Genomic DNA, 11,346 nt, shown 5'->3' with positions numbered 1-11,346 from the left:
AATGACAGCATAGATATATACACTATTTATGCAGACTGAAATTGTGTACTGGAGCATAAATGCCATAGCATGGGAAAGGTGCACACAGAAGAGGCAGATAACTGCACCGATACAGTATTACCTTTTTTCACTCCTTAGGCACTCAGATACTTTTTAGGGTCCGGTGATGAAAGCAGCATGTAAATTCCAGAGGTATAAACAGCTGTTGCTCATTTCAGTTTCCACTACAGATATCACACCACAGGGCTCTCCTGGTGCCTCATGCCAGTGTTTAGCCCTTGGTTCATAATGAATTTTTAGGAGACTGAAATCCTCATACTCATTGCCTGCTTAAGAGACAGTTGACAAGGAATGCCTAACAATCTTTCCCTTCTTTCATTAAGAGCATTCAACCTGCAGTAGTTGTTGTGACATTTTGCCCCTTAAACAAACACTGATTATAGAAAATAAAAGCAAAGCTTCGTAGTTCTCCTTTAAGCCCATGTTCTTACATGAGATAATAGCTGTCCTTTTGCTGGATCCAATTTCAGTCCTGCCATTCTACAAATGGCAGTTTTGGGGCAATTCTCTCTCACAGCTCTTCTTCAGTATTGAACCCAACTCTAGTCCGAAGTCAGTGCAGGACCCTCCCAGTATGGGCACTAACAACAAGGTTTGTCACGGCAGGACCAAAACACCTCTAAGCTGAGGAAATCAGTGATCCTACTGTTCTTGATATGCCATTATCAGCATGGCAAGGAACAGGCAAATGAAGCCTCTGCACTTGGAACAGACCATAATCCTGCAATCTGATAACTGAAAGCAAACCCCAACTTTTGTGGCAATGGTGGTACATTCAACAGGACACGCCTTTAGGTGAAAGAGTCACATAGCAAGACTGCAGTGCTCTCTATTAATTTTAGACAGTATGTCCTTAAAGGCTATGGTTTTTGATATTCCTCTTCTTCCAAGCTGTGAAAAGCTCTGTTGGATTCAATACAGTGCACAGCAAATGCGGGAGAGCAGAATCAGAACCTCTGTGCAAAGAACTGCACGAGCTGAGGTTACAAACACCTTTAACAAGTCTTTCAATTTCAAGTGCTAATGTATTAAGACTCCACCTTCATTTTCTCTCAGAGCTCCTGAAAACTAATAGATTTCTCAGAATTTCTTCTTCCCAATAACTGTCCACAATCTAAAGGAAAGGGATGAACAATATAATATTTGGAATCTTTCTGTTTGAATCTAATAGGAATCTTTGTGCCCAGATTGAAATTTGCATTTATCTGCGGACTTACTGTTCATGTTTGGTTTTGTAGTTCTCTTTTTTCCCCTACACAAAATGTAAGCGTGACAAAAAAAGTCACCAGTATGCTTGGAAATACTCTTGAAAATGTCATCTTTTGGAGAGAAAATTCCCATTCATTAAGATGAATTAACATAAGTCATACTGAATTCTTACCATATACAGATCATGCAGGTGCACACAAATAATAATAATTAACACCCCATGATTAAGAAGAGAAGTGAGAAATTATTGCAGGATCAGAACCTGCAAATAGCTGTGTGGTTACTCAAATATACAATGCTAAGTATGATTTTTACTAAAAGCAACTAGACTACCAATAGGACTAATAGTAATTCCAATGTAAGTAAAATTATTCTTTTTTTTTTTTTTTTTTTTTTTGTAAGGTAATTTTTAAGATCAGAAAAAAATAAGGGCAAATTCGTATTTTACCTGCCGAGGGGTCCTCTCTGATTTACTCCTGCACCATTCCCAATCTGTGAGTTCAGGTTTATGGCTTTCCTCATGAGACAACCTCCTTTCTGGTCCTTCAGAAAAAGTCGACTTATCAAAATTTCTGACCTCTTCTCTCTTAAAGGTTCCCAGTTTGTCGGGAAGGAGGCGGTCCGGTGCTCCTCTCCTTGCCAGGGTCTGGCCTGGCCTCGGCTCTCAGCGGGGCGTCCCGGGAGCTGTCCGGCAGGGCCGTGGTGCTGAACCCCGCCTTCCCGGAGCCGGGGGGATCGCCGCTTCCTCTCCCAGGTTCTTTCGAGTTACCGCAGTCGTAGCTCACCAGGTTGTGATAGGACGTAGATTTATCATCGCCGTCGTGGTGGTGGTGGTGGTTTTCGTGGGATATTTTGTAGATTCCATAACCATTGCTGGAATGACAGGGTTGAATTCGAAACCCCTACGCTGGCTAAACAGAAAGGGAAGAAATGTCATATTAAAAACAGTCAAAACCAAGAACGAAAATGAGATTACACACACAATGAAAATGACATTCTAAACCATGGAATAAATTATTTAACTACTGCTAGAAACAGGCAATTTTCTATCCATAAAAAGAATGAGTTGTTGAGAAGAAAGACTTCTCAGATAGTATGTTATTATACCGCCTTCTTAATGAATTCAGCAATTATACATTCCAACGTTAATGGATTCCCAGAAACTGGCAGATTATCTTCCATTTTCAAAAACAAACAATATATGATGTTTTATGGGATACACACAAGAAGAAGATATTTAAATTTTGTAATACTTTTCTTTTCACAGCCTGTTTCAGCTGTATTCCTAAAGGTGAAAAATTGTACAAAATGATAAAACATTTCTGAGAATCTATAACTAACCTTCAATATCAACACTCAAGCAAGAAAAACAGAATTCTACAATAGAAAATAAATATTTGAAGTATTTACACCATGGAATTTTTGTATATTCTCCATTCTAAATTCAGTACTCCAAATAATCTTACACAGTAACTGAAAAATTAACTAAAAATTCTCAATCATTATTTATACCCTTTCATTCTTCCTCCTTTCTAACACAAACTACCTGAGATTCTTCATCCTCCTCCTTTTCATCTTACATTATGTAGTAACTAAAGAAGTGCCTTTTATTTAACTAATGACATCATCTTCCCACCAAACCTTTCATGCTAAATTATAAAATAAAAGGCATGAGGATACATTTATACAACCTCTATTTCTACTCAACCTCTATTTTGTGTGCTTACTAGATCATATATAATTATGGGTGAAATTCTGACCATTGTATTAAAACTTGAGAACAGTTTTTAGTACAAGTATCTAAAAGTCACAGATTTATTTAAAATGATTTTATAATTGCTACTTTTCCAGCTGTTGGACATTTCTCTCTCTAAATAGCATTATTTAATACAATCTGAAATAAACTGCCTCCTTGATGAACTGCAGTCATCCTCTCCAGGAAAGCAGTTAAAACAGCATCAGTCGCAGCACAAGCCATTCTGCACTGGGAGAACGTGTTCAAAGCAAGTGGAAGCCATGAATGAGAATGGCTTTTCTCTAGGATTCAGGAGCTTGCTTTCTCCCTAAACATGCAGTAAATGTCAGGAAGTCATCCACTGATGTCAGAGGACTTTCACTCCAGAGAATGGGCACCACCACCCAGATCCTCAGAAGTACTTAGCACTTAACTTCCGCAGTTGGACTAGATGATCCTTGTAGGTCCCTTCCAACTGAACTATTCTATTCTATTCTATTCTATTCTAACTTTCTAAATAAAACTTGCCAGCACTTTCAATTCCCCTTGGACGAGGCCTCAAGGGACAATTGTATCCAACTCTAGCACTGCAACTCTCACTTCTGAAAGATTAATGCAGAAATCTATCATTTTTATATATGGATATAATTGCAGCATTATAAATAGGAAATTGAAATTATTTTTCTGTTAAAGTTACTCTTGATAATAATTATGATCATAAATAAAAAAAAAAAATCAGCTATTGCTCTATCTTCCCTCCTTGTAGGCTTCCTTACTGATATTTTTACCAGAACATATTTATTATATGGTAACAGAGGTCTAACGGATACAGATGTATGTAATATCCTGTGGCAGATTTCTATCCTTCAAACTTTCCATAATTACCTACTGTTGAACAGCTGAATTTTTTTACGTTTGTACATATTTGGTTGTCCCAGAAAGCAAACATGTGTGAACATATATGCATACATTTGTGTGTAATGAATGTAAATTAACCACTAATAAAGATACTGAACTTATATTAGTAGGTATAATAAGCTTCAATAAAACATTTTAATAACAAATACTTCTCTCAGAAGAGTACTGGAAACATGTTTTCATTTGTAATTCATAATGCAATCCCTCTGTGCAGATACAGGAGCATTGGAGACTGAGGTATTTCATAAATAACTGTGGCCAGGAAATTTACAGGAAAGCATTATGCAGTCTTGTAGCCACAAATATGACAGTGTTATTCATGTTTGCAGAAGCCTAAATGAGTTTTTCACTAGAGATAAGTTCATGGAGTGATAGCTGCATTTCTTTGTCTTATATTTCTCTGACTGAGTACTACCACATGATCAAGCTCTTTAGGAAAGGAACAAAAGTCATGTAACTGCAGGAGACAGGCTGTAGTTGTCAGCATGTGCAGGGATTCCTCCAGCTAGTTTTTCATGGAGGCCCAGAGAAAAACAGGGCTTTAGAAGATTCCGAGAAGGTTACCAGTGAAGGTCTGGCATCCTCTGTTACACCAAGGTAAACTTTATAAACACGCAGGGAAATATTTTTAGGCAAAGACTGTGTAGGAGTTCCTCAGCTTTCAACAAGCAGCATGAATGCCCGAGATACAGGCCCCTCCCATAAATCACATCCTTCACTATTCAATTATTGGTGTCGCTGTGATTTCTGGTTAGTAGCTACAGCACAGGTGTACAAACAATAGCTCCTCTCCTTCTTAGAATTTGCTCACAAGTAGCATGTTCCCCCCCCCCCCCCCCCGACATTAAACATGTTTAGCATGGTCCATGATGTACTCGATTAGTAAAAGTCATATTTTGGCAGATATATTTTTCCCAGGGTAGGAGAGGAGAGCGAAACTAGGATTCAGACTCCATTGGACTCTGCTGAAAGATCCAACAGTGACCTGGGAAAACCAGCCAAGCTTCTGTGCCTCAGTATCCACTATTTCCATCCAGCTGTCTTGCACTAATGTTGTGAGTCTCATTTATTGTTCTGAATAATGTCCAAATAATTCAGGTAAATGATTTCAAGGAGTACAAAGTACTGTTACTGACACTAACTTCCTGTCCTTCTTCCTACAAGATACATTCCAGCTGTGCATCACCCTTCCATACTTACTTTTGAGTTCTTCTGAAGACACTGCATACGAATTCCTCCTGCAATTAATGATGCAGCCACAGGGCAGATGGATCCAGTGTTCTGACAGGACAAATACTGGGGTGACTGTGGCAGCCAGCAAAGTCAGCAGGAAGCTAAGTGTCTCAAACGAAAGGCTTTGCAAACCAGTGATGTGCTGGACAACCATTTGTATCTGAAAGGCAGAGCATTTTGAAATTTAAATCGCTTCAGGCACATAAGATACTTCCAGGAATAAACAGAACATCTCACTATTAATATGACACAAGGAAAAGACACAGGTTGTCATCAATGTTTGCTCAGCCTAACAATTTTGTTTCTAACAGAGAGTGGAGAAAACACACTGACAGAGGCTCCCCTCCTCATTCTGCATTTCTCAGAAAAACCCTTGCTTAAGCTAAATATAGATGCCTGAGCACTATTAAAACAAGCAACTCACAATCCAAGCAACTTAGAAGAGACTGCTAGCTCAGTCTCTCCTGCATGGTACTGAAGAACCCCACCTCCTGATGGGGAACAGGAGAGGAACTCAACACCACACAGGGCTGTGCAGCAGATGCTCTGTAATGCTCTCTTTCCATTGAGAGAAGCTCAGGTGCTGAGTCTATACACACCCCGGGGACAGGAATAACACTGTCCCAGCCCCATGTTCCACGGTCTCAACAGACTCCTTTCTAATTACACTTGAATGTACCTGTTCCCAAATACACTAGTGCATGCACACGGACAGCCCTCCCTCCCTCCCTCCCTGCCCCCCCCCCCCCCCCCATGCTACAGAGATTACAAAGATGCAAGCAAACCTCCTTTTTCTAATAAACTCCCTATTTTTTAACCAGTGTGGCAAAGGACATGACTCACAGCTGTGAGAAGGGGCAGAAGAGCTAGCTTAGTACAATTCACAGACTCCATAATGCTGAACAAATGCTTGTCAGACAGCTGGCAATACAAAAGGGTGGACCTTATTCATCACTGTATTCAGGTGATACAAATGATGTGATGGTAGAGTAACATACTGATGAATCAGGCTCTGCCAAACCTGCTGAAAGCTGGTTAAATTCACGTAGTAACACAGACCTGCTTAAAAGGACTTTTGCCAGCACAAACTATACTATAAGGAACAACTGCAATGGCTACTGTTCATCTGTTTCAATTCATGGCACACCAACTCACATGCCATTTAAATGTAAGTAAACATTAGAAAGTGAAGCAATCTGATGATTTACCATCATTGGAAGCCAGAGAATGACTTTTGTCAATGCAAGAATCAGTGAGAATCGTTTCTGGGCAAAGCCCACTGTGAAGCTCCTGCTCTGTATGCTGTTCATGCAACGGGGCTCAAATGCACTGCTCTCAGCCGCATCTTTCCTAAAAACTGTCTCCGAGCTTGGACATGTGTTTTGGAAATGCTTCAGGGTTTTATCCACAGAGTCCACCGGCGACAGAGATGGGGTAGCAGTACTGCAGCCTGCAGGTGTCCCAGGGGTGATGTAGCCTCGAGAGATTTCCTGGTAATCAATGTGTAATAGCTGTTGCTCATCTGAGCACAACAGCTGGTAAGTTAGAGGAACAGACAGCACTGTGAGGAGGCAAAAGCACAGCGAGTAGACAATAAATAAAAACAAGATGTAGGAACTGGTGCAGTCAGTGAAGCAACCCCAGGAGGTGGGGATGTACTTGCCCCAACCACAGAGAGGCAAAATGCAGATCAGCAAACTGACAATCCAAATGGTAAGAATGGCCCATACTATGCTCACTTGTCGCTTGGAAGTGCTGCAGCTCGTTGTCTCAGTTTTGTTGATGGTGTAGAAGTTGTAAGAGACTATAAGAGACCCTTTCAGGTTGCTAGAAATGCCCTGGAATAAATATATGAGTGCTGAGGTGGTGCACAGAGCCCGGGGGAGGACATCACTTGACCACTGAGTGAGCATGAAAATAATCACTGGCACAATGCTGATCAAATCATCTATTGACAAAGAGGTCACAATCATTGAAACCGTGGTTTTGTTTTGCATTTTCAGCAGGGAAACTAGTGAATAAATGCTGCCCAGAAGTGCTGCAAATGCAATGACAAAAGTCAAGCAGAATAGAAAGACATTCAAAGTTCTCTGCTCGCTAGGCTTATCCATAATGCTATGATTTTCAGCGAAGAAGCTTGTCCCATTGAGTGACAAATTACTAGGCGTTACCGACATTGTCCTTGGCAAATTTTTCCTTTGCCTTCTCACTGACTCTGCAAGTTTTCACTAGCTGAAATCAGAACTGTTAGCTCCACATCACAAGTTTCTTTGTTTTCCTAGACTCTCTTTTGTGGCATCTGATGAAGAAATATTCAGGTGAAAGCACCCTGGATAACCAGAACAACTCATGCTCTCAGAAAATCAGGCAACAATGAAGTATCAAAGGCGCTGAAAAAAATGCAATTTTTCATAATCCTTTCAGTACTGGAAGATGGTTAATTTAGGCTCTTCAGGTAATAACACACCATTCACTTCTGACAGATATCAGGCAATGTGCCTTACTCACGAGTTCAGTTGAAACGAAGGCAGAATATCAGGTATGTTCAAGCTCTAGTAGCTCAGGGAGAAACATAGTAGAAATGAGAGGCTGTTGGATTCACCCTGCGCTGTTCTGAGCTGCAGGAGGGAGGAGTCAGATGCAAGCAGGATAGCAGAGCCGAGGGGAGTGAGTATCTTCTCAGACGGAGCTGCCTTTTAGCTGGATCAGAAGACTGAAACAGTGTCCCTGCTAAGCCACACCTCCGATGCTGACACTGAAATCCAATGCAAATACTCAGATCTGATGTCAGCCGTAAATGTCATTCCTGTAAAGCCCATGGCTGCTCCAGGGCTGTGCATCACAACCTGGAGTGCTGCTTTTATTCTTTTGCACTTCTGTACTCCAAGCTTAGCAAGGGGAAAAGCCGCAGGAGGCTTTTATGAAGATGAAACAGAAGAGGTGTGTCTGCTCTGCCTTTCTGTATTCCTACTCCCACTGCAAGCGTGCCTGTGTACGTGCACACACTGCACATGGATGCTAACCGTACGGTTATGTAGTGACAACCTTTCATTAACGACAGGTAATTGCCATGCATGCCAGCCAGGTGTTGCCTGCCTATGCGGTATCTCAACTCAGTTCGGGGTTTATAAAACTTTCATTCCCCGCACCACTCAAATCTGAGCCGCATCAAATGCTGACTGTCTGCTTTAGCTGAATACACAGACAGAATCACAGCCAAGTGCATTCTGGCACGTTATGAACATTTTCTCTTGAGAAAGTGCAATACTGGTGAAACTTATAAGCTGACAAAATTTCCAACCCTCAGATGTTAAGCGGACAGATAGGTTCAATGCAATCTTCTTGGAGGACTCTGCCTCTCATTTCTTTTTGGCACCACTTTGAGTTCAAATACGCAATGGGGATGCAGGACAAATGTTTTCTGATTAAGGGTAATATTGTAAAGCTGCTGGAATTACTTGCTAGTCTGGGTAACATTACAAATCCACTCAGTTAGAAATTTGTGTTAACAACCTGAACCTTGCCCAATTCTACCCGCTTTGAAACGCATTAGCTGTGTCAAGCCAACAGCTGGATTGCTCGGGTGTTTTCCCTCCTGCCAGGGCAGCGCAGAGTTGGAGGCAGCGACTCCCAGGTGCTGGAGCCCCAGCCGGGACAGGCAGTGGAAGAGAACGCATGGCCGCAGCTGTATCCTGTGACAAGAGTCCACAATACAAGGATCAGAGCTAAGGGCAATGACAACTTATCTGAATAACCCCTCCTTCATTTCTGATTTCCAAGCTGCCCTGCCATGGCACTGGGAAGGCTTATGCCCCAAAACAGGCTAGGTCTTCCAGTCAACCCCATGTGCCCTGTAGAGCCACAGGACTGTCCTCATTGCACAACCTGTCGTAAAGCCACGCTCCTCCTACGCAGCCTAACCAGGAGCCTTTGCATCTCCATTCTCCCATTCACATCGCAGCTGCCTCTGTTTTGAGGATTCTGCATTATTTATCAGGACCAGCTGTCAACCCTCATGTCAGAAATTTGCAAAAGAGAGGAACATCCATCCCGCCTTCCACATGAGGCACAGTTCTGGATCTGGACCATCCATCTGGCCTTTAACTGTACAGGATTTGACTTGGCTTTTGTGATTTATCTGTCCTGCTGGACTATTGATTGTTAATCTGTGCTGTGCCAGCTAAAGGCCAGGGCTCATTTCCTTCTATTTACAAATCACAGTCACCTCTGCCCTGCAAGTCAACTTTAAATTAAGGACAGTGTTCTAAATCTTAAGATTAACAGTGTGAGCCTCGTCAGAAGTACAGTCAAGAGATAAGAAGAGAAAGAAGCACCATTCACTCTTGTTTGGACCGTTATTTTTTAGCCTGGCTTCCTCAGGAAACACACGGCCACGCTGCCTGCGTGTGGATATATGTGTGTGCATGCCTCTCTCTTCCACATCCCATCCCTCAATTCCTTTTGACAAAATGATCGTTTTCATCTCAGTCTGGTGGTGTCAAAGCTATTAAGTTCCTACAAGTTTTATGAAAATGAGCAGCTGATCAGAGGAGACAGATCACAGCAGGCTCCCTAGACAAGAGACAGGCTGCAGCAGAGTTCTCTCTTCACTAGAAACTAGTGAACACAAAGCAGAGGCTTTATAAATACTCCAACCATAAAGAAAGTTTCAGCTGAAATTTCAATTAACCTGGATGCTAAACTGTGGGGAATCAGCTTCATTCACTCTGGCAAGTCCTAGTGCTTCCTGATATGTGATCAGTTACTTTCATTCTTAAATTCCCCATTTGCATTGCCTGTGTCCTCTTCATTTGCTCTTGCCACATTACTGCTAGGTGTTTAGAATCAATTTTAATCATGTTTGGGAGATTTATTTTCCCTACTTTGGAGAATTTCTCTCCTGTATCCTGAGTTATACTTACACTGGATGTCCAATAGCCCTGATGGCAGATATCAACCACAAATTTTCTGAAAGTTCCCTCAGTACAATCCTCTTCACATGCTTTACTGACCTTGCTTTATTGGCTGCGCATGTACAGCCTCTATGCCTCTCTGTAGGTTTTTGGACACTTTGGTAAGAGTGATCTATTCTGGGCCTTCCCTTTGTATTTGGAATGAAATGCTCATCAGTGTTTTTAAGAAGAAAATCACTTTCATTTATTGCCATACCCATTCAAGGCAGATGACGTATTACTCACTTCAGTTTCTCTTCCCACAGAATGTATTTTATTATATGAACTGCACCTTACCATTCTGTGTGGAAGCTTTTACAGGAACTTACAATATGGTGAAATGTTCTTTCCTCTGGTCATTTCATAGTTATAAACTGAAGGTCTCAGGAGCCATGAATTCAAGCAGCTTCCCCTCTTATTTATCTTTCTTAAATGTGACTGATAAATTCTGATAAAACATGTACAGAAAGATCACTTTAATCTTAAAATCTTAAGTTTCATCTTAAAAAGGGAGAATTTGGTTGCATTAAGAAACAAGCAACTCGATAAAGAGAAGCATGATTTTCCACACAGCTGTGCCTCCAGGTAGTTGACTTGCATGCCCAGTAAGGCCTAAGTGCTGAAACTCCTCCTGTGGCTGGGGCAAGTGAATCTGAACTAGGTTCTCTGATCTCTTCTAAAAGATGAGTTTATATTGCAGTCTTTCAAAACTTACAGGAACACTTTGTTTGTAGCTGTAATTTCACTCCCAAATTCCCCTGAAATTCATGAACAGACTCAACTAGGGCTGGGGGTGGCAAGGACAGGTAAGCGAGCAGAGAGGTAGACAGTGTCATCACAACCCCCCTTCTCCCAAATTTTCTAAGGAAACAGTGCTAGAATGAAATAATACAGTACTGCCAAAAAGCCACGGGTAATGATCTTGCAGAAACCAAGAGAAAGAAAAAGACACCTTTGTCTGCTGCTGTGTCCTTTGTCTGGACTGTGTCAAGGCAGGTATGAATTTGTAGATTAAGATCCTTACTACCTATTCCCTTTCTTCTCTGTGTTGAGCCTCCTGAATTATGGGAGGTTCCCAATACAAATATTGTCTCTTCCAATATAGGTATACATTCTTTATCCTGGTGTGAATTCTCTTCGCTAAGGAATGATCACAAAGAGAAAATACATTAGGCATGGAAATCTCCTCTCTGGCCTCATTTCAAACAGCACTGCACAACAATATCTCTTTAAAGGAAG

General features: G+C 41.4%; 1 protein-coding gene across 1 annotated transcript in view; it reads right to left on the bottom strand.

The window, feature by feature from the left end:
- GPR149 (G protein-coupled receptor 149) overlaps positions 1 to 7,332 on the bottom strand; it is a gene marked incomplete at both ends in the record, with an annotated part of 27,796 nt that extends 20,464 nt beyond the window's left edge. Inside the window, 6 exon segments of the mRNA XM_082319162.1 lie at positions 1,718 to 1,891; positions 1,893 to 2,138; positions 2,140 to 2,154; positions 2,156 to 2,176; positions 5,118 to 5,315; positions 6,364 to 7,332. Of these exon segments, the coding sequence (XP_082175288.1) occupies positions 1,718 to 1,891; positions 1,893 to 2,138; positions 2,140 to 2,154; positions 2,156 to 2,176; positions 5,118 to 5,315; positions 6,364 to 7,332 (1,623 nt within the window).
- Between the last annotated feature and the right edge of the window lie 4,014 nt (positions 7,333 to 11,346).

The sequence above is a fragment of the Platalea leucorodia genome (assembly GCF_965183815.1).
Source record: "Platalea leucorodia genome assembly, chromosome: 8".
In the NCBI taxonomy this organism is placed as follows: Eukaryota; Metazoa; Chordata; class Aves; order Pelecaniformes; family Threskiornithidae; genus Platalea; species Platalea leucorodia.
This window is presented reverse-complemented; position numbering and strand designations above follow the sequence as displayed.